The sequence below is a fragment of the Anas acuta genome, chromosome 21, assembly GCF_963932015.1.
Source record: "Anas acuta chromosome 21, bAnaAcu1.1, whole genome shotgun sequence".
Classification (NCBI taxonomy): Eukaryota; Metazoa; Chordata; class Aves; order Anseriformes; family Anatidae; genus Anas; species Anas acuta.
In genome coordinates, this window is record NC_088999.1 from 1,191,657 (window position 1) to 1,215,464 (window position 23,808).

Genomic DNA, 23,808 nt, shown 5'->3' on the forward strand with positions numbered 1-23,808 from the left:
GTACTTGAGACGTGACCTACCAGGGCTGAATACAGGGGGACAATCACTTCCTTAGTCCTGCTGAATACACTATTCCTGATACTAGGCAGAATGCTGTTAGCCTTCTTCGCTACATGAGCATGCTGTTGGCTCATACTCAGCTGACTCTTCACCAATAGCCCCAGGTCCCTTTCCAAGTGGCAGCTTTGCAGCCACTCTTTCCCAAGCTGGTAACATTGAATAAGTGCCTGAAATGCAGGACCCAGCACTTGGCCTCATTGAACCTCATATAGTTAGCCTGGGCCCATCAGTCTAGCCTATCCAGATCCCTATGTAGGGTTTACCGACCCTCAAACACTCTTTCCTATCTTGGTGTCATCTGCAGACTTAATGAGGGTATACTTGATCCCCTTGTCCAGATCATTGATGAAGTTATTGAAGACAACTGGCCCCAATACTGAACCCTGGGGTCACCACTAGTTGACTGACCTCCATTCGCCTTCTTAACTTCATTCACCATGACTCTTTGGGTCTAGCCACCCAGCCAGTTTTTAACCCAATGAAGAATATACCCCGTCCAAGCCTTGAGCAGCCAGCTTATTCGGGAGAATGCTGTGGGAAATGGTGTCAAAAGCTGTACTGAAGTCTAGGTAGCAGCCTAGTCTTTCCCTTGCCCACTGAGCGCTTCACCTTGTTGTAGAAGGAGATCAGATTCAGGACATGCCTTTGATAAACCCATGCTGACTGGGCCTGATCATCTGGTTGTGCATGGTGGTCCTCAAGATAATCTTCTCCATGAGCTTCCCTGGCACAGAGTTGAGACTGACAGGCCTGTAGATCCCCAGATCCTTCTTCTGGCCCTTCTTGTAGATGGGCGTCACACTTGCTAGCTGCCAGCCAACTGGGACCTCCCCTGATAGCAAGGACTCTGCTGATAAATGATTGAAAGTGGCTTGGCGAGCACTTCTGGCACTTCCTTCGCTACCCTCGGGTAGATCTCATCTAGCCCCATAGGATTGTGTACATCTAAGTGGAGTAGCAGGTCTCCAGCCATTTCCTTGTGGATTATGAGGGCTTCATTCTGCTCCCTGTCCTTTTCTACCAGCTCAATGGTCTGAGTGCCAGGTCCTCCACCTGGGGCGCAATAACCCCAAGCAGAGCTACAGGCTGGGAGATGAGTGGTTGGAGAGCTGCCAGGCAGAGAAGGACCTGGGAGTGATGGTGGATAGTCGGCTGAATATGAGCCAGCAGTGTGCTCAGGTGGCCAAGAAGGCCAACGGCATCCTGGCTTGTATCAGAAACAGTGTGACCAGCAGGACTAGGGAGGTGATCGTCCCCCTGTACTTGGCTCTGGTGAGGCCGCACCTCGAGTACTGTGTTCAGTTTTGGGCCCCTCGCTACAAGAAGGACATCGAGGTGCTTGAGCGGGTCCAGAGAAGGGCGACGAAGCTGGTGAGGGGCCTGGAGAACAAGTCCTACGAGGAGCGGCTGAGGGAGCTGGGCTTGTTCAGCCTGGAGAAAAGGAGGCTCGGGGTGACCTCATTGCTCTTTACAGATACCTTAAAGGAGGCTGTAGCGAGGTGGGGGTTGGTCTGTTCTCCCACGTGCCTGGTGACAGGACGAGGGGGAATGGGCTAAAGTTGCACCAGGGGAGTTTTAGGCTGGATGTTAGGAAGAACTTCTTTACCGAAAGGGTTGTTAGACATTGGAACAGGCTGCCCAGGGAAGCGGTGGAGTCACCATCCCTGGAAGTCTTTAAAAGACGTTTAGATGTAGAGCTTAGGGATATGGTTTAGTGGGGACTGTTAGCGTTAGGTCAGAGGTTGGAGTCGATGATCTTGAGGTCTCTTCCAACCTAGAAATTCTGTGATTCTGTGAAACAACTGGTCTTGCTGCTAAGGGCTGAGGCAAAGAAAGCATTAAGTATCTCTGCCTTTTCCTCATCTCTTATCACTGTTTCCCCTCACATCCAGTAGAGGATGAAGATTCTCCTTAGTCCTTCTTTATTTGTTTGTGTATTTATAAAAACAGTTTTGTCTTTGACAGTAACAACCAAATTAAGATCCAGTTGCTGCTTTGACCCTTATATAACTTTCTCCCTGTACAGCCTCACAACATCGTTATAGTCCTTCTGAGTGGCACACCCCTCCTTGTAAAGGTCATAAATCCTTTTTTTCTTCCTGAGCTCTCGTCTCGACTCCCTGTTTATCCAGGACTGTGGGTCTTCCATGCCAACTCACTTTTTTGGCATGTGGGGATGACCTGCTTTTATGTTTTTAGGTTTACGTACTTGAAGTGTCCAGCCATCCTAGCTAGACTCCTTTGCACTTCAGGACTGCTTCCCAAGAGACTCCGCCAACCAGCATCCTGTTAAGGAGGCTCTTCCAAAGTCAAAGGTGGCAAGCCTGCTCTGCTCCCTCCTCATCATCTTCTGAATCTAGAACTGCACCATTTCATGATGACTGCAGCCAAAGCTGTCCCTGAGTTTCACATTTCCCCCCTAGCCTCTCAGAATGAGATCCAGCATAGCACCTCTCTTCATTGGCTCTTCTATCATTTAGATAAGAAAGTTGCTATCAGTGTATTTCAGGAACCTCCTGAATTGACTATGTCCTGCCATGCGGTGTTCTTTCCAACAGATATAGGTGTGGCTGAAGTCACCCATGAGAACCAGGCCTTGTAAATGTGAGGTTGCTTCTATCTGTCTATAGAGGGCCTCATCTGCTTGATCTTCCTGATCAGGTGGGTAGCAGATCCCCACTACAATGTCACTGTCCCTCTCCTCCCTTTTATCATGGCCCATAAACTCTCTGGCAGTTCCTCATCCATCTCCAGGCAGAGCTCCAGGCACCCTTCTCACCTCCCCAGCCTGTTCTTCCTAAAGAGTCTGTATCCTTCTATCATAACACTCCAGTCGTAGGAGCCATCCCACCACATCTCTAGTGCCAATGAGGTCAGAGCCCTGCAGGCATGTGTATATCTCTTAATTTCTCTTGTTTATTTCCCATGGTACATGCACTAGGACCACATACACATCAGACTGTGAGGAACAGGATGGATTGAGGTTCCCCTCCCCTGGCAACCCTGGTTTAAAGCCCTTTTCACCAGCCTTGCAAGCCTATGACCGAACATGCTCTTTCCCATCTCTGATAGGTGATCCCATCAGCCCTCAGCAGACCAGGTTTCTCAAAGCGGGTCCCATGTTTTAGGTAGCTGAACCCGTCTTTAGCACCAGTCCTGCAGCCATCTTGATTTGCCAGATCTGACTGGCTCTTTCAATCCCCACCTCTTTGACCTGTGCTTCTGGGTCCATTACTGCTGCTCCTAGGGCTCTGTAATCTTTCTGGATGCTCCTCAGACTGCTCCTGGCTGCATCACTGGTGTCCATGTGAGACATTAGCAGGAGATAATAGTCCTTAGGCTTCATGAGGCTTGACAGTCTCTTGGTGATATCCCTGATACAAACCCTTAGTAAGCAGCAGACTTCCCTCAAGAGTGGATGGGGTTGGTAGAAGAGCATCTCTGTATCTCTCAGAAGAGTCTCCTACTAGTATCACCTCTCACCTTTTCTTAGTAGGACTAATTATTACATGAGGAGCAGAGTGGGCTTCCTTACTCAGCTCGACCTTCCCTTCAATGAGTCTTTCCTTTACAGCTTGCAGAGGGGTGTAGTGGTTCTGTAGGGGCATCTCAGGCTTAGGGGCAAGCCTCTCCCTCCAGCTGGTCCTTGTGGTTACGAGCTTCCACTCTGGAGTTATTTGCCCCCTTCCTTTCTGTGAGAGCCGATGATGGAGTTTTGGGCTGTTTGGCCATAGACTGTTGGTCCCCTGCAGTCTGTACTAGGAGCCAGCTTTTGAGTTCCTCATCAACCTCCCTGATACTATGCAGCCTTGTCACTGACTCCTGCAGCTCAGCCACCTGCTCCAGGAGGTCCTACACCTGTTTTCCTGTAGGAAGACAAATGGAAGCAGAAAGCACCACTAACTTGCAAATGGTTGCCCGGTAAATTAGGGCAGAACGTGGTTTGCCAGTGCTGTGAATTCCAGGCTATTTCTGTTAAATTGTATTACTTCCCATCAGGTCAGGTGGCTGAAGTGGGAAAAATCAATTACCCTTTCTTGTGGATAGGTAGGCGGTAGTTAACATGATTGCACTTTGAAATACTGTTGTAGAACTGACTGAATTTGTGTAGGTGTAGTCATTTATTTCTCTCATATTCTAAATTTCTGTAGCCATAGTTTTGGGCAGAGACTACTTAAACTGATAGAACAGATTAGAGAGCAATTGTTAATCCAGAAATGAACAACAAGAAAAAGCATAGAAGGCTCACAGCACATACATTGTTAGTTCTGTGGAAGTTCTTCAAAGGGCTTTTGTCAGAAGATCATTTGAGAAAGGCTTACAGACTGGGTGGATTTATGGCAGGAATGGAGAGAAATTCAGGTGAAATGATAGCATGAATTTGTGCTGCTGATGGGTGACCTGTTATAGCTTACTCAAGAATTCTTATGACAGTTTAAGTCTAGTTCAGGTTATGACCTCTCAGAAAACATGTAGCCTCAGGAATTCCATACATGTCCTGGAGCAGATGGCCTCTTTTCTTGGTGACCCTTTTCTCCAGCATGCTGTTGGATATGTTGTAAGTGTATATACACGCTTTGAGATGGAGGAGAGCCTGGTACAAACATCCAGATCAGTGGAACTCTGGGCAGAAATGGTCAGTGTTTTCTATAAGTGCAATGATGTTTCAGTCTGATTGTTTTCTTAACTAGTATTTCTGTATTTCTTGGGGACATTATGAAAGAGAAAGTGCCTCATCTTTTTCATCATCTCACAGTTACTCACTGATCTTAGGCTAAGCCACGTTTTCTGCTTGATGTTTGCTGTCAAGGCTCATTGACTGCCATAAGGAGAAAACATTTTCTGGAGCAGTGATGCATACTCATCATGCAGGAAGCTTTTCTGATCAACCCTTTGGTATTTTCAGCAAAATATTTCCTGTTCTTCTGCTATAGCTTTCTACTTTTCTGTCACAGTTCTAAATTAATCCAGGTGACCTCATAGCAACATTTCAGATCTGGTTAAATGCTTACAAGGTAGGATATTCCACATTACAGTTTCCTTAAAGAAACAATTTTTGTCAAAATATTTTTGGATTGTCTGAATCGAAATTTTCATGAACAAATTCGCTGGAAGATGCATTTTCAGCATGTAGTTGTTACAGCAAGAAAATAACTGACTAAACTGCTGAATAGGTCAGAGATCTCATGTCAGAAGTGGCAGTGTAGGAAAATCTTTACTGCTGAACTGGCAAAAACATTTCCCAAAGCCTGTGGATGATATGAATCCATGTTTGTGTTTTGTTTTGTTTTGTTTTGTTTTTCCTTCAATAGAGTTAATCTCTAAGATGAATAATCCTATGTGTTTCTTCTCTAATGAACTGCTTCTAGTCCCCAGAGGTTGCAAGTTTTGAAGTGTCTTAACTGTAGCTTGATTAGTGCAATTTTCTTTGTAACAACAGCCTTACTAGTCTGGTTTCTTCAGAGTTTCAAATGTTTTTATTTCTAACAAGAAAATATTGGGTCTTCCAAACTGTATATCAGAACTGAACTTTTCTTTATGGAAGGGTAGCTTGATGGGAGTGTGTACCAAGAGATCTCCGTATATACCAGGAGATGAGGAATTCACCACTAGTTTTGGAAACCTGTACAAAAGTTAAGTCCGTATTCTTAATAAGGACTTAACTTCCCACTTCAATATGCTTGACATCTGTTTTTAGGTGTAGTATTTCCTTTGCTAAACTTAGGAGAGTTTATACGTGAGGAGAATGATCTGATGAGAACTGTGAGAGAGTTATTAACTGTGCTTACGTCTGTCATTTATTGTAAATGCATGTTTCTAGTTATTGGGTTGTTTTATTAGCTCTTTGATAATTGATTTTCATTGAATTTGTGAATACCAAAAATGTAATCTTAATCTTAACAATAGCAAGCCAGAGATGATAATAGCCTCATCTATTCATTTGTTTGTATATTCTGTAATTATATTAACTCCCTTCACCACAGCATCACATTGGCAGCCAAATTACTTGATATCTGTCTTTCTGACTTCTGAATTCTTCTCAAAATTGCTGCTTTCATGGATATTGTGATGCTTTTCATAGTTTTGGCTCAATTTAGATTATCTTGAATGTGCATTGGAAATCTAAATTTTTGATTGAACTACTTACCCTGAAAATTTCACTGCTGTGTTGATATTAATCATTGCTAAAATTAATCATAGATTTTCTGTTCTGTCAGATTGTTTGGTTGTTAAATCCTAGTGAAAATTTATGTAAAACTAGTGATGCTTTCCTAAAAGAAAATCTTTCTTCTGCATGCTGTCTTTCCTAATAAGTGTGTTAATTTTTAATATATCAGTTGTCTTGATAATTCCAAATAGTACTGCAGTGTATATTCATTTATTTTCATCTGGATAAATTGACATGATGGGAGAAGATTGAGAACTGCTTTTCTTGGTTTTGTTGTGTTTTTTTTAACCTAGTAACTTCGCTGCAGATGATAATCAGACTTGGCTGATGAAAACGTTATATTTCAATCATTCTTTTTTCTTCTCCCCCACCCCGTCTTCCCTGATTAGCGCCAATTTTATTGGCCTTAGTAGCAGGAGAAGCTGCAGGGATTATGGAAAATATCAGCGATGATGTCATTGTTGGACGGTGTCTCGCCATCCTCAAAGGCATATTTGGCAGCAGCGCTGTGCCACAGGTTAGTACAGGTAGCTTTCCTTTACTGGGATTTTTATATACTACAGTAATATAAAAAGTATACAGTAACTTTTAATATACCAGTTGTTTTTGAGCATTTGGTTTGTCATAAGTTGGACTGCTTACTTATGTGTTTTTCATGTAAGGAGTAGATTCCCTTCATTTTCTTTATTGTACAATAATTGAATGTGGTTTTATCATCAGAGGGTTGGAGCACCACTCTTACTAAGAAAGTCTGAGAGCTAGGGCTGTTCAGCCTATAGAAGAGAAGGCTCCAGAGTGACCTCATTTCAACTTCTGGAGTGTGCCCAGAGAAGGTCTGCGAAGCTGGTGAAGGGCCTGGAACACAAGTCCTGTGAGGAGCAGCTGAGGGAACTGGGGCTGTTTAGTCTGGAGTAAGAGGAGGCTCAGAGGAGACCTTATTACTCTCTACAGCTACCTGAAAAGAAGTTGTGGGGAGCAGGGACTTGGCCTCTTCTCACAGATAACTAGCGATAGGACAAGAGATAATGGCCTCAAGTTGCACCGGGGAGGTTCAGGCTGGAAATTAGGAGACATTTCTTCTGGTTAGGCAGAGTAGCATTGGAACGGGTTGCCCAGGGAGGTGGTGGAGTCACTGTCCCTGGGGGTGTTTAAGGAAAGGTTGGACGTGATGTTTAGAGACATGGTTCAGTGATGGTGGTGGTAGGGGGATGGTTGGACTAAATGACCTTGGAGGTGTTTTCCAACTGTAATGATTCTATGAGTCTGTAACTTTTCAGTACTGAAAGGGAACTTCTAAAAAAGATAGAGCGACTCTTCACTCAGATAATGACAGCACAAGGGGGATTTTAAACTAAAAGAGGGGAGATTTAGATTAGATGTTAGGAGGAAATTATTCAGAGGGTGGTGTGGCACTGGAACAGGTTGCCTAGAGAGGCTGTGGATGCCCCATCCATGGAGGTGTTCAAGACCAGGTAAGATGAGGCCCTGAGTAATGTGATCTAGTGGGTGGCATACCTGCCCATGGCAGGGGGGTTGGAACTAGATGATCTTTGAGGTCCCTTCCAACCCAAGCCATTCTGTGATGATTCTATGATCCTCAGCCTTTTACTGCTTTATATATGGGCATCGAATCTTTCCAGCTAACTGTAAGCATGGATTCTTAGTGAATGTGTGGATCTCAGAAATCAACAGATTGAGCATTTCCAAATTATAAGTCTCAGACTGGAGAACGCAAAACAGAAAAACTTCAGGCTTGCCTTCCAGATAAATCCACAGCTCCTTCTCTGAACTCTCTATTGACAATTTCACTTCTTAATGAGATTTTTCTGTGACAGGAGCCAACAGTGAAGTGTTTTACAGCAGCTGCTTACTAGTAGGATTTTCAAATGGAAAAAAAAAAAAAACAACACTAACAAAGAGCAGAGAAATATAGATTCTGCAGGGGATAAATATGAAGTTCAGAGACAAAGACATCTTCCATTAGATGAGGTTGCTCAAAGCCCATCCTGTCTGGCCTTGAACAATTCAAGGGATGACGGGGTATCACAACTTCCCTGGGCAGCCTGTTCTTCACCACCCTCATAGTAAAGAACTTTTTTCTGATATGTGATCTAAATCTACCCTCTTTTCATTGAAAGCCATTACCCCTAGTTGTATCACTACACTCTGAAGAGGAGTCCCTCCCCAGCTTTGATGTAGGCCAGTTTTAGGTACTAGAAGGCCGCTGTAAGGTCTCCCCAGAGCCTTCTCTTCTCCAGGCTTTACAGCCCCAACTCTCTCAGCCTGTCTTCACATGAGAGGTGCTACAGCCCCTTGATAATCTTTGTTGCCCTCCTCTGGACTTGTTCTAATGGCTCCATGTACTTCCTCTGCTGGGAGCCCCAGAGCCAAGTGCAGTGCAGTCTCATGAGAGCAGAGCAGGGGGGCAATCCCCTCCCTTGCCCTGCTGGCCACACTGCTTTTGATGCAGCCCAGGATACGGTTGATTTTCTGGGCTGCAGTGTGTCTGGCTCATGTTGAGTTTTTCATCAGCTAACACCCCCAAGTTCTTCTCAGGGCTGCTCTGAATCCATTTTCTGCTCAGCCTGTATTCATGTTTGGGATTGCTCTGACCCAGATGCAGGACCTTACACTTCACCTTGTCATCCACAAACTTGCTGAGGCTGCACTCTATCCCACTGTCCATGTCATTGACGAGGATATTAAATAGTGCCAGTCCAAATACAGTCCCCTGAGGAGACCAGTGACAAGTGGTGTTCTGTGTGTATATCAGTCTGACTACAACTCTGAGTGTGACCATCCAGCCAACTCCTTATCCACTGAGTGGTCCATCTGTCAAATCCATGTCTCCAATTTAGAGACAAGCATGTTGTGCAGGACAGTATCAAATGTTTTACACAAGTGCAAGTAGATGATGTCTGTTTCTCTTGCTTTGTCCACCAATGCTGTAACCCAGTTGTAGAAGGCCACCAATTTGTCAGGCACAGTTTGCCCTTAGTGAAGCCATGTGGGCTGTTTTCCGTGTACCTTAGCACAGTTTCCAGGAGAATCTATTTCATAATCTTGTCAGGCCTAGAACTGAGACTGACTGGCCTGTAGTTTCCCAGGTTAGTTTCCCCCAGCTATTCTTCATACGTGAGAACTTTTTCAACCTTGCTGTGCAGCTGAACTCTGCGTGCTTCATGTCCACTGTAGAGTAGTAGTCTGGTTTTGTACCACCTCTATTGTAGTATGTATTTTATTCTCTAACCGTCCTTCTCCCTATTCATGGGGAATCCTAATTACAGGACTTGCTTGTCAGGATAAAAATAATAGTTGACTGGCTTAGCATCTGGCTCATACCCATACACAGGTGTGTGAACACTAACATCACGGTTGATGTTTGGCCTGCATGTCATCAGTCTCAGTACTGGGGAAGCAGTACTTTGGTATTTTCTTCCGCAGCTGTCTGGGTTACCCATACCTTCAAAACTTCCTCAGTGATGTAAAATTTGTCTTGTTTTATTCCCTGAAAGACTGCAGTGCTTCATATGATTACCAGAGAAACACATGAAGTGCATCAGTTTTCTGTCAAACATGCATGTGATAACGTGCAGTGCCATCACAGTGGTCTCTTCTTGACAAGGAGGGAAATAAAAAGTTCCTTTTATCAAGAAGCAGAGTCAGTATGATGAGTCTGGCTCATCCATTAATTTCCTACCCTTTGGATGAAAAAATTCTGTGTTGAGGAATTTTTTTAGTGAAGTTGTCAGACATTGGGAAATGTGGTCTCAAACCCCTAGTGCTGCCCAACATCTTAGAACAAGTCCTCTGTCCTTTCCAGAGAAATCAGCAAGAGGCATCGAATACAGTCCAGCAGAGGTCAGCCTCAGAAGGATTATCTTCAATTTCCATGGTCCTGGAGACCTCCCCAGTCATGGCACGTTATGGTCCAAGTCTGCTGGCCTTTGTCTGGTTTCTGGATAGCACCCTTGCTAGATAGAACTTTTCTCATCCTTTGTGGGAAGGTCTGGTCAAGCAGAAACAATTCCTTGAACATCTTTGTGCAAGGAGGCAAGGTTCATGTTTTGATGCTTGAATTTTTACAGAGAGTGATTCCTGTTAAAGCTCAGTTACATATTTGAACAGAATCTGGGTTATTTGAAGGTTCTGACCCTTTGCTCTTCATGTTATGTTTGCAGGTTTATGAAGATGTCCTGTTTTTTCTTGACTACTGTTACTGCCTTAGGGGGATACTGTTTTGAGTCCTGGTTATGTTCACCCTTTTGTATCTTTTGGTGGAATATATTTCATCCTGGCTATTACCATAGTAAACCAGATGGATTTGAGGAAAAACGCATTTTTGTGCAGATGCCACTTATGCAGTCTTTTTACCAGATAAGTTACGGACCTTGTACAGGTCTGTGCCATATTTCAGTCAGGAGAGAGCTTCAAGAGAGTTGTGGCTGAAAGGATGTAAATGAGTAGGAATTGTATATTGTCCTTATGTTGATAATGAGAAGAAACAGAGCATGGAGTACACAGTATGCATGTACTGCTGACTACAAATTCTGAATTCCAGTGCAGAAGCCATTTGGAGCAGGTTCTGCTAATATATCTCAAAGTATTAAGGCTGCTGACACCAGAGACAAATTATTTACCATAGTATGAGTTACCATGAAATATAAATGTGGAGTTCCACAATTAACATTAGCTTATGGATGTTGTCTTTTATTCTTCAATTTGCATCTTTTATATTTTGCACTAACTGTAGAACTTCCATTGTGTCAACAACTGAAGTTTCTCTTGTCTCAGCCCAAAGAGACTGTGGTGTCCCGTTGGCGTGCTGACCCGTGGGCCCGGGGATCATACTCGTATGTAGCAGCTGGATCTTCTGGAAATGACTATGACTTGATGGCTCAGCCAATTACTCCAGGACCAGCCATTCCAGGTGCTCCTCAGGTGAGAGATTTCTCAGTTCTTCATAGAAATACACCAGAATATGATGGTTTTGGTTTCTAAAGGTGAAGGCCAGAAGGAGAGGAACAGGAAGCAAAAAATCTCTCCCAATTTGTGATCCAGCACAAAATGAAGGCATAAGTCCTCTCCAGTTCCTTTTGAGAGGATGAAGTCTTGAAAGGAAAAACAGAAGGATTTGTAGGACTTTGGCTTTATTAAGGTTGTTCTTATACACTGATGCAAGTCTCTAATAAACACAGCTATTGATAAAGTGATTCTCTGCAGAATATAATATATGAAATTGTTTTCCTCATCTTTTTTATGGCACTGACAAATTGCTAATTTAAGTGAATTATTGAAGCGTTCTTTTGTTTGTATTGAACTAGAGTTCATGTCCCAGTGTCAGAAATCATCATGCATCTTAAACATACATGTAAGTTTTTGGTTGTAGGATTGTATATACAACTCTAAAATGTTTTTAAGTATACAACTTAGGAGGCTAATCTCCTTATCTGCTTCTCAAAGTATTGTTTTTGAAGTAGAGTTCTATTATCTTTGTATCAAAGCAAATATATTAGCAAGTAATAGGAAAGTATTTCCTCACATTATTTATCACAAACATGAAATGCTTCTGTGAAATGAAAGGTATATAAAGATTTTCATGGTAATTTGTAGGATAGATTAAAATATTTTTAGTAGACTATTTTGTATGCACTACTTTCATGTTATGGGAACTACAGTGTGATTAGAAGACACCAAAATACTTATTTTGTTACATGATCTGAAAGACTTTTTGAACTGAGTTTGTGCACAAGTCATAATGGTGTTCTCTGTTCCTCTTTCAGCCTATTCCTCGCCTGTTTTTTGCGGGAGAGCATACCATTCGCAACTACCCTGCCACTGTTCATGGTGCTTTACTGAGTGGACTGAGAGAAGCAGGTCGCATTGCAGACCAGTTTCTTGGGGCCATGTATACTTTGCCTCGCCAGCCTACACCTGGGGTCCCCACACAACAAGCTACCAGCATATAAGAGAAGTTATCAGAAGAGGAGTAACAATGCCACAGAGCTGATGTTGTGATCCACTTCTTAGGATGAAGGCATATTCGTGTAGTCTGTAACAGTATCTGCTGAAAGGAGGTGGCCATGAGTTGCTGCATAATACTTTGTTAGAATGGCCTTACAAAAGCTTACCTGACACTGGGCTTTTGGCATCCCTCTACAAAATCTCTTACAGCTATTTGAACTGTCAGTGTACATGGAATCCTTTACTACTAGATTGGTCAGTGAGATTTTTTTTGACTGCAGATGCTTTCTGAAAGTGGAATTATAGCTGGAGTTTCTAAGGTTTTTATCTTACCTATTTGTGTATTTACAATTCAGTCATTGCAGAAAAGGCCCTTTAGAAATTGGTTGCTGTGAACAGTAGCTTAGTGTAGAATTTATGTAAACATTTTTTCTTAATTAGTTCTAAAGAATAGTATTTTTGACCAATTCTATTCCTACCTGGCATTTGAGAATTTGGTGCAACTGTTTCCCTACCAGTAACAGCAAATTAAAAGCAAATCACACCCCTGCAAGGTGGTCTGTTGGCTGCTACACCATGCACATCCTGTTTTAGAAAGAAAGCTGGTATTAGTAAAAGTGTGCTAATGATACAATTCTGTGAAATACTTTAAACAAAATAAATTATCAGAACTGGATATTTTTAACTTTAAAAACTAGGAAAATACTACTCATATTTGCATATGTAGAAACAGAGTTGCCTAGACAGTAAGCTAGCTGTAGACCTGATCTCTTGATTGTTGTATGTGGCAGTCAGGCACTGTGGGCTGTACCAGCTGTCTTTTTTTTCCCTTTCATCCAAAGCCCAGAGAAAAATGTGTTTGTTTTTTTTTTTTTTCTACTGTGTTGATGAGATGATGTTGCAGCTGATTCTGAAAATCATTTTGGTTTGGTTGCTTTTCCAGATATTTTCCTTCTTACCCCATGCACAGAGACTTGTTTTCATTGCGCAGAGCAGTCTTATTTAATCATTTAGATTCTTTCTCCCTCTCCTGCTTTCCCTAGTTAACATTATGCTTTTTCTTTTTCCAACTTTTCTCACCTCCACCTTTCTACTGTTTGTTTCCATCTCATCTACCTGTGGTCTTTTTTTCACAGTTATTTCTCCTTTCCCTTTTTATATTGTTTTTTTGTTCTCTACATGACCCTCTGTGTGTACATGTGCATGTCCCAACTTCCATCTGCCTTTGTGCCTTCTATTCTGCTAGTGTACTAGTATCTGCTCTTGTTCCTGCCCTTCCCTCTGCAATTACATTGCCCATGCTTCTTCCTGAAGAAAATACATGCAAACATCGCTGCAGGCCCTAATTGTTTATAGCTGTGTTAGTTCTGTTTACAGACTTTCTGTCTTCCAGTATCATTGCTTCTACTGTTTTCTTGTGCCTCATTTCTACTAGATCTTTCTTCTTCCTGACTGTCTATTTTCTTGTGGTAGTTGCTCTCTCATATGTTTAAATCTGTGAGTGGGCATCTCCGTAGGCAGTCCTGATACACAGTGAGAAAGGAGAGGATTCTGTTGTGGCAGGGGTAATGGAAGAAATCAACACTAGTCATCCTTGCTGTCCTTCCAGGAGACAAAATAAACTTTGTGATGCTTGGTCAAGAAAGTCCCACTGAAGTGGGACAGGAAACATCCAGCAGGGCTTGGAGGAGGAGTGTCCAGGGGAAGATTCAGAGTGCATCGGTTTATTTCAGTCTTAAAACTCCCTGGCTTCTGTTCAGGTAAAAGCCTGTTTGCAACACTACCAAGAGAAATCCTATTCCAAGATAAGCTGATTTAGTCTCTTGACTATTTTGACTGATGATGGGAAAAGGATCCGAGTGTTCAGTAACAGGGGTTTTCTGTTCTCCATATTTGTGGGGTGGTTTGCAGGGTTTAGTGATGCTGCTGTCTCTGGCCATGAGGACTGTCTTCCAACTTCCTATAGCACTGTCAAAAACTCAGAAAAGCACTTCTGGCCCACTAGAAACTAAATAGTTCTCAACTGAACATAGCCAAACTGTGTTTTCCAGACAACTATCAAGCCACTTTTACATCAATGTGCTAATGTTATTTTTCAGGGTTTCTGTTCTCCTGCTGTAGGTTCACTTTGACAATTGACTTAGCAGATTATTCAGCTTGCTAAATTGTCAAACACACAGAGATTTGTCTGAGATGTTCAAATGTAAACAAACTTCCTTTTATACATTGCTGTTACTTTGAGCAGGGCTAAGCTTTGACCCTTGACAGTCAGGCTTTCTTGTCTTCCTTTTTGAAAAAGATGCCTGAAAACCATGGTAAGCAGTGAAATAAGAAGGTGGAGATGAAGCCCTGGCAGTTCCCACTCTTTAAAAAGGTTTGTCAGGATTTGGTGGGTGTTAACTGATGGTAACAATGGGCATGAGCAAAGGAGTGGTAATGCCAAAGGAATTCATTGGAAGATGAAGAGTGTGATCTGTGGCCTGTTACAACCTACCTTTCTGTAGCATCTCTGGGAACTCTTAAGCCTGATTCCTCAGCCAGTCCCTGCTGACAAGCCCTTCTGGGTATTAGAGACTGAACAGCTCAGCATACTTTCAGCTTCTAGGAGTCTTTCAGTCTCTAGACTGACAGATAAAGCTCTGCAGCCGGTTGCTGGACACCTTAGAGCTCCTGTGTTGCAGCTCCTGCCCTGCATGGCCCACTTTCTAGTGGTTGATGGCACTGGTTGTACCCTAAGTAGAGGTGAACAGTGGTTGGATACAAAGGTCAAAGACCCTTTGTTCTGGTTGCATCCTGTAGGATTGCTGGGATGGAGAGGGGAGCTTGGGGGGAGAGCACTATTAACCCTAGGCCAGCTGAAGTTTGTAGACATGGAAAAGGCAGCCTGGTTAAGGTTCAATCAACTTAGTGTTGGAGTTCAGCTCTGTCAGATCATATGGGGGAGCTTCCATTGCTTGTTCAGCAGCAGGATAGCCTCATGCTTCTTGCTGCACTGCCAGTGTGTGATTTTCCTTGAGCAGCATTTAGCAGCTCTTTCCTTGCTGCATCTATATCTAGGGACAGTGTGCGGTGTATAGGAGTATGCTGCTCTGCTCTCTGTGCGAATCTGTTAGATGGACCTTTGGCATGACCCATAATGGCTGTTTTGCACTGCCTCTGTGGCTTTCCTGTCACTGTAACCTGTTGAGGAGAAGAAAGTATTGCAAGTAAATGGGTCACCAGGTCCTCTTCATCTCAGTATCCTTCTTCATGGTGCAGCCATTTTTCCACTGCTGCTGTTTGCTTGACCTAACTTCCTGGTAAGACTCATCTGATCTGTTTCAACAGATTGTGAATGATCTCTTAGCACCCAGCAGCCTCAGATCTATGGCATCACAAAAACTTGTGATCAAGGCTGGTTGCACCCTTTGTAGTGTTGTTTCCCACCTATTCTCAGGGACCTGTCACTTCTCACTCTACTCCATGGGTAGGTGAATTGTATTTCTGACAAAACTGATTGGTCTCGCTTTTGGGGGAAAAAAATAGGTCCCTATCTAGTTGGACCTTCCCTTCTGTACTGAAGATGTACTGTTGGTGTTCAAGAAGTGTTTGAACAATGCTCTGAAGGTATATGATTTAACTGTTAGGTTGCCCTGAGTGGAGTCAGGAGCTGGACTTGATGTTCCTCATGGGTCTGATGCTCCTCATGGGTCCCTTCCGACTGAGGATATTCTGTGATGATAAGATGAAGGACCACAGTAACCTGCAATGGAGTTCTGGATCCTGAGTGAATGTATGTGTTCACTAGTCAGGATTGTGCTTTCTGGATTGGCAAATGAGCAGGAAGACTTGCATTTTTCAGTTCTCTGGATGTCTGAGTTTTTGTCAGGTAATAGTATCTATTTTGCAATAAATTACTGTTAGCTCAGGGTATTTGTGTTCAGTCTCTGTATGGAATTGAATATTTGCTATGGTCTTGTCTGTAGAGGAAACTAATCACAAAGCATGGGTTCTCTATCTTAATCTCTCTGTTCTGTTATCTTTAATTGACTGGATCATAAACATAGAAAAACAACTTTATTGGGTGTTTTTGGTTTCTTCTCTCATTATGAATCTTTTCAGCTGACTAGTTCAAATTCAGTGGAAGATACTGCAGGCAGCAAGGTGCTCAGAGTGCATCTCGTCTTTAAGGCATAAAGTGGCTCTATAAAATGGGATGACTTAACTTGAATTAAATTTATTTGTAAATCACAGATTCTTTTTAAAGGTGATAATTCCACAAGTTACTCTTCTCAGAAATGGTTACCAAAAGAAAATTAGAAGCCATGGTGGTGTTTGTAAATTTGCTAGTTTCGCCAATGATTATTTCCAATTCCCAGTGCATCTGATTTCTGAAGGTGTATTTTTTTTTTTCTCTGAAGGGACATTGAAACTTAGAGGAAATGCTTACACTGATAATTATCCCAGAGTACCTAGATAGATATTAAAGATTTTCTTGAATGCTTCTAGACCTCATTTTTGGTGTATTAGCAGAATCACCTGAATAAACATGTTGGGGGAGGGATGGGAGGGACAAAACAAGTCAACTTCAGAGAGTCAGTGGAGAATATAAGCATCTGTTTAATTACCTGTGCATATCATAGAATATTGTTTTATCCAAAGAGCAAAATTGTCTTAGTTTTTTTCCAGCTTTACCAATATGTCTGCTAAAATCTGTTGCTTATCTACGGAGTTTGTTGGCTTATATTAGCAAAACTCCTGCAAAGCTTGTGGAGTCTTTGCCCAGTAGTTTTGACCTCTGGATCTTCTGAGCCAAAAGTCTAGATCTCTTTTTATTAAATCGTTTGTTGGGCCCCATCAAGTTTGCGTTAATTGCATTTTTTCTCTGAAGGGACTTCTCACTGTTATTCCAGTGTTCTTTAGATACTGTATCACCCCACCCCTATAACTTATAAGGGTGTTTCACTTGAGCAAGGGTAGACAACCTGTTTTCCTGACTGTTAACAAAACAGATATCTTGGCCAGCAAACCTACTGTGGATTAAAAGGTCTCTTTTTCATGAAGCTCCTGAAGGCATTCACCCTGATTGTGGATTGCATGTCTCTCTGCAAAAACATTTGGATAACCGCTTGGTTTAGAGTGCAGTAACCTCATGTGGGTGTGATCTCCAGTCTTGGGCACTCATGGTTTAACAAAGGGTTCAGGTCTCAACCACGATTCTCTGCTACTGTTAGAGAACAGAAATTTCTCCAACCCCAAGTTAGATGCAGAATTAGAACAGATGTTTGGACAACATATCCTTAGTAACTTCTTGCTCACAGAATTGTATCTTCAATTCTGAATAACAGGGCAAATAACCTCTCAAACTGCAGAATTTGAATGTTTTTTCCTGATTCACTTCAACTTGATGTTCTTAGGTAAGTGTGCAAAAGTATTACTTCCATTAAAGCAATTGCTATTTCTGTAACATTACTGAATAGCAACGGAACCAACAGAAAGTCATAGCAACAGAAGACAACTTTTTCTCTACCTGTCAATGGAGGATGTGATTTAGAATTTACAGTGTGACTGGAGTATTCCATGTAGTCTCTTTGCCTTTATTAATTCATAATGCCCTACCTGATCTTTTCACATGTGCCCCTTAGACCAGAGGTGCTAGAAATCTCACCATCTCCTCAGTTCCACATACTATATGTTTCTGTTATATTCCATTGTTAAATTTGGTTTGGGTCAGCACTGGAGGGGATATGCTCTTTCAGTGGATATGGATCTAGGACGTTATTTACCTCAGCTTCAAGTTGTTCTGATGGGTGGACTCAAGATGGTGACAGGACACATCTGGCATTCTCTCACAATTGAAGAGTCTTTGGGCTCCAGCCTATTTCAGCCAGTAGCTGAGATGCTCCAGCTTTTGAAGAAAACAAGATTGCCGTTTATTGGCAACTTGTCACAGTTTTAGAGGTACCTCATCCATTTGAGGAGACAGACTGCTGTTTTACAGACCTCCTTTTGAAGGTCCTGGAGTCCGGCATGTAAAGGGGAATGGCTGCAGCAGGTAAGATCTGAAGGCAACTGGAAGAACTCCAGCTGAGAACATAGGCCTAGGGCAGATGTTGTGTGAAGGAAACAGTAAGGAGGAATGATGTGGTATCCACTTCCATCTGGTGGTTTGGTTCAGTCTATTTGCTTTATTTCATTAACTTTACCATGTAGAATCTCAGCTATGTTGTATGCAGCACAGAATTATCCTGTGTGGGATCTTGAAGTTAATGGCTTCAACTTTATGGCTAATCCATGCCTAATTGTCATTATTAGGAAGACAGACTATTTTTCCCCTCCTTGGTACCATAGCCAGGGTGATGAGTCCCAAGCAATGCAGAGCCATAACACACTGCACCTGAAAAGTGAGAGCAGTGCTGGGCTATAGTCTGTGTCACTAAGAGTTAAACGTCAAACATGTTGGTTGTCCTGGTTGGGGTCTGCTATAGACCGCCGAACCAGGATGAGGAGACGGATGAGGAGTTCTACAGGCAACTGACAGAAGTTGCAAAATCTTCAGCGCTTGTACTCATGGGGGACTTCAACTTCCCTGACATATCCTGGAAGCACAACACAGCCCTGAGAAAGCAGTCTAGGAGGTTTCTGGAGAGCGTGGAAGATAGCTTCCTGATGCAGCTGGTTAGTGAACCTACCAGGGGTGGTGCCCCGCTAGACCTTCTCTTCACAGAGAAGGACTGGTGGAGGATGTGATTGTTGGGAGCTGTCTTGGGCAGAGTGACCACGAAATGGTGGAGTTCACTATTCTTGGCGAGGCCAGGAAGGGGACCAGTAAAACCGCTGTACTGGACTTTTGGAGGGCTGACTTTGAGCTGCTCAGGACACTAGTTGGTAGAGTCCCTTGGGAGGCGGTTCTGAAGGGCAGAGGGGTCCAGGAAGGCTGGGCGCTCTTCAAGAGGGAAATCTTAATGGCGCAGGAACGGTCTGTCCCCACGTGCCCAAAGATGAGCTGGCAGGGAAGAAGACCAGCCTGGCTCAACAGAGAATTGTGGCTTGATCTTAGGAGAAAAAAGAGGGTTTATAATCCTTGGAAAAGTGGGCAGGCCACTAGGGAGGACTATAAGGATGTTGCAAGGCTGTGCAGGGACAAAATTAGGAAGGCCAAAGCTCATCAGGAGCTCAATCTGGCTACTGCCGTTAAAGATAACAAAAAACGTTTTTATAAATACATCAACACAAAAGGGAGGACTAAGGAGAATCTCCATCCTTTACTGGATGCGAGGGGAAACTTAGTTACAAGAGATGAGGAAAAGGCGGAGGTGCTCAATGCCTTCTTTGCCTGTCTTTAGCAGCAATACCGGTTGTTCTCTGGATATCCAGTACCCTGAGCTGGTGGAAGGGGATGGGGAGCAGGATGTGGCCCTCACTATCCGCGAAGAACTGGTTGGTGACCTGGTACGGTACTTGGATGTGCACAAGTCGATGGGGCCGGATGGGATCCACCCAGGGGTACTGAGAGAACTGGCAGAGGAGCTGGCCAAGCCCCTATCCATCATTTATCAGCAGTCCTGGCTATCGGGGGAGGTCCCAGTTTACTGGCGGCTAGCAAATGTGACGCCCATCTACAAGAAGGGCCAGAGGGCAGACCCGGGAAACTACAGGCCTGTCAGTTTGACCTCAGTACCAGGGAAGCTCATGGAGCAGATCCTCTTGAGAGTCATCATGCGGCACTTGCAGGGCAAGCAGGTGATCAGGCCCAGTCAGCACGGGTTTATGAAAGGCAGATCCTGCTTGACGAACCTGATCTCCTTCTGTGACAAAGTGACGCGCTGGGTGGATGACGGAAAGGCTGTGGATGTGGTCTACCTTGACTTCAGCAAGGTTTTTGACACCGTCTCCCACAGCATTCTCCTCAAGAAACTGGCTGCCCTAGGCTTGGGCTGGCGCGCGCTTCGTTGGGTTAGAAACTGGCTGGATAGCCAGGCCCGAAGAGTCATGGTAAATGGAGTCAAGTCCAGTTGGAGGCCAGTCACTAGTGGTGTCCCCCAGGGCTCAGTGCTGGAGCCGGTCCTCTTTAATATCTTCATCGATGATCTGGACGAGGGCATTGAGTGCACCCTCAATAAGTTTGCAGATGACACCAAGTAGGTGCGTGTGTCAATCTGCTCGAGGGTAGGAAGGCTCTGCAGGAGGATCTGGATAGGCTGTACCGATGGGCTGAGGTCAACTGCATGAGGTTCAACAAGGCCAAGTGCCAGGTCCTGTACCTGGGGCGCAATAACTCCAAGCAGAGCTACAGGCTGGGAGATGAGTGGTTGGAGAGCTGCCAGGCAGAGAAGGACCTGGGAGTGATGGTGGACAGTCAGCTGAATATGAGCCAGCAGTGTGCTCAGGTGGCCAAAAAGGCTAACAGCATCCTGGCTTGCATAAGAAACAGTGTGACCAGCAGGGCTAGGGAGGTGATCGTCCCCCTGTACTCGGCTCTGGTGAGGCCGCACCTCGAGTACTGTGTTCAGTTTTGGGCCCCTCGCTACAAGAAGGACATCGAGGTGCTTGAGCGGGTCCAGAGAAGGGCGACGAAGCTGGTGAGGGGCCTGGAGAACAAGTCCTACAAGGAGCGGCTGAGGGAGCTGGGCTTGTTCAGCCTGGAGAAGAGGAGGCTCAGGGGTGACCTCATTGCTCTTTACAGATACCTTAAAGGAGGCTGTAGTGAGGTGGGGGTTGGTCTGTTCTCCCACGTGCCTGAAGACAGGACGAGGGGGAATGGGCTAAAGTTGCGCCAGGGGAGTTTTAGGCTGGATGTTAGGAAGAACTTCTTTACCGAAAGGGTTGTTAGACATTGGAACAGGCTGCCCAGGGGAAGCGGTGGAGTCACCATCCCTGGAAGTCTTTAAAATACATTTAGATGTAGAGCTTAGGGATATGGTTTAGTGGGGACTGCTAGCGTTAGGTCAGAGGTTGGAGTCGATGATCTTGAGGTCTCTTCCAACCTAGAAATTCTGTGATTCTGTGATAAGTTCACTGACAATAAATACTGGGGCTTTCAGCTCATAAGGAAAATGACCTACATTCATGATAACATGGTGTTTAAAGAGAGAAGAAGAGAAAAAGCCCAGGGTGCCTGAGAAAGGGTGTATCACTAAGGATGAAGTATTTTATGTGCCCCAGGAAGGCAGTTTGGCTGTGGCTGCCCTGTGAGGGAGCTGGAGGGAAATGTTTGCCTTCATGTTTGTGGTACAGGGAGGGGGTCATGGTCTATGGATAGGAGGCACATGATGTGCCCTAGACCAGGCTTTCAACTGGCTAGTACACGTGTAACCTCGGAGTGCAGGGAAGCATAGGATTGAGTTGTTTGAGTCACCTAACTCTGCTCTGTAATGGCAAAACCACAGCATTAGGCTCCTGCTTGCTCATTTTATTCTTTTCTGACCCACTTGCTTTCTTCTTTGTGCCATGACCACTTCAATGGGAAGGCCAAAGGGTACCCCCTTTACCCTACTCCCCCCTCGATTTACCCTGGTCTTCTGGGGAATGGCAGGTGTTGGCTTGAATCCTCAGCAGACTGAGAATGGTGATTTTCCTGGTGATATCCATGCCACCAAGTGATACGAAATAACACCACTTTGGTGTTTTTGAATGGAAATAGCTGTGGCTGCTGTGCCTGACTTGGTGCTATCCATGTGCTTGGAGTCTAACAGAGCGGGATTGAAGGGTTTAGGTATTCTTAAACTTGTTTCCATAACCTTATGGCAGCTATAATTCAGGACAACTGTATTTGTGTATCTGTGCAAATGCCAAAAAGCAAGGAAGAACAGGTTTCAGATGCCTTGAATTAAAAAGCATGTTGATAAAGATATTAACAAGGATAAGCACACTGAAGAGCTGATTGGAAGAAGCCCCTCAGTGGGAATGTGAGTAGCTGGGTAACAGCATGCCCTGTGCTAGTGAAAAGTGATGCTGGACATTGAGGGTACAGAGTTCATTCAGTGGGACTGGCTCTAGGACCATGTATTCCTGGCCTAGCTGAGGATAGCAGAGCATTAAGAGCATTTGCTGACTGGAATGACAATAATGGTGTTTTGGATTGGTTTTCAAGGATAGAAATGCAGTTAAGGGGAGCTGTCAGCTATGTCTGTAGCTTGGGTAAATGCTGCTTTGAATGTGATGCCAGAATTAAAATTTCAAACAGCGCTAACATCAGTGTGAGTGGCTGATGATGGACCCCAGGAGGAGAAAATGCCTGATCTAAGCATGGGCAGCACAAAGAATCTGGCTTAAAATGTTTCTGTTGAAGAGATGTTTTACATTAACTACCTTCTCAACAGGTCAGATAAAGCAAAGGTTTGAAGCTGGGATAATGGAAGTGCACGGTTGTTTGTAGACAGCAGGAAGACTACAGAAAACCAGCAGAGCTCATAGACATGACTGATCAAAAAGAAAAGAGAAAGCAGTTAGTTTCATGGCTAAGCAGCAATGGTATGGTGTAAGTCCATTAGTCAAGTACATTTACTATAATGTCCCTATACAGGAGTGGTGAGCCTAGCCTTGAATCATGAACAATGAAAAAGAACCATCCTGTGGTTATGAGCATGTGTTTTAGGGGAGAGACTTTAAGCAGCCATGGAAGCTACCAATAGTAACTCTGTACTATCAGTGATCTCTGCTCACTGGCAAGCCAGACACAGCAGCATGTCTGTTGTAGCTACTGTAATGCTTTAGAACAACCTCTTTAATAATGCTCAATAGCTGTGTGTGTTAACTGGGAGAGAAGCCAAGCCAAAAGTCACTTCTTTTTTTGTAATGCCTAACAGAGGGAATGTTTGTAGCCTTCACCTGTAGTTAATTAGCTTTGCCTAGAGTAGCAGCTGAATGACAGCTATGAACAGCTCTTGAAATGTCACTAAACACTAGTAACATGTTTAATTATTCAGTTTCTGGAGCTGCATCCAGTTTTGCAGATTTATTCAAACAGAATAAACCAGATAGATCAGACAAAGCCCTTTTCCTTACAAACTGGTATGCAAGTTCTCCTAAAAATCAACACACTTCTTCCCTACTGATGTGGTTATTATGGGGGCTGTTTTTTTTATATGACAGCTACTGTTGCAATGTCTAATTTTATTATTTATTTATTTATATATATTTTTTGTGGACTGTACCCACACATTGCACTAAACTAGGAACTGTAATGGAGGCTGCCACCTGTTCTGACCTCTATCCTCTCAGCTCTTCCAGAGGAAGGCAAACAGATTTTGATTTCATTACAGTCTATACTGGTTGAGTAAAGGAAACAAGCCACTTGCTTCATTAGATTTCCTTCCGTAAGAATGCTCTTCCTCAAACCTGCTCCCAGCAATGCAAGTCTAGGTCATCCAGTATAGGTGGGGAATGGTATTCAACTTCATTTTCCATGTGTAGGTACTGCCCATGCCTTTAAGTGCAGCCTAGGAATGGGTGTTTGAGATCTGTCTGGATATGTGTACAGGGCAAAAAAGTAAGAATGGAGTAGTCAGAGCATTAACATACACTGCTGCAAGATGGAGCTGCCTCTGCACTCCACCAAGGGACATTAATACCTCTGATTAATGACCACTATCAGTAGGGATTCAGATGGAGCTTTAAATACCACACCACAAACA

At 43.8% G+C, this 23,808-nt stretch overlaps 1 protein-coding gene across 2 annotated transcripts in view; it reads left to right on the forward strand.

The window, feature by feature from the left end:
- KDM1A (lysine demethylase 1A) overlaps positions 1–17,033 on the forward strand; it is a 57,335-nt gene extending 40,302 nt beyond the window's left edge. For both annotated transcript variants that reach the window (XM_068657879.1, XM_068657880.1), the window contains 3 exons: positions 6,619–6,746; positions 11,024–11,170; positions 12,013–17,033. In XM_068657879.1, coding sequence (XP_068513980.1) covers positions 6,619–6,746; positions 11,024–11,170; positions 12,013–12,198 — 461 coding nt within the window. In that variant the 3' untranslated portion in view covers positions 12,199–17,033. The remainder of the gene's footprint in view (positions 1–6,618; positions 6,747–11,023; positions 11,171–12,012) is intronic.
- Positions 17,034–23,808: the final 6,775 nt, after the last annotated feature.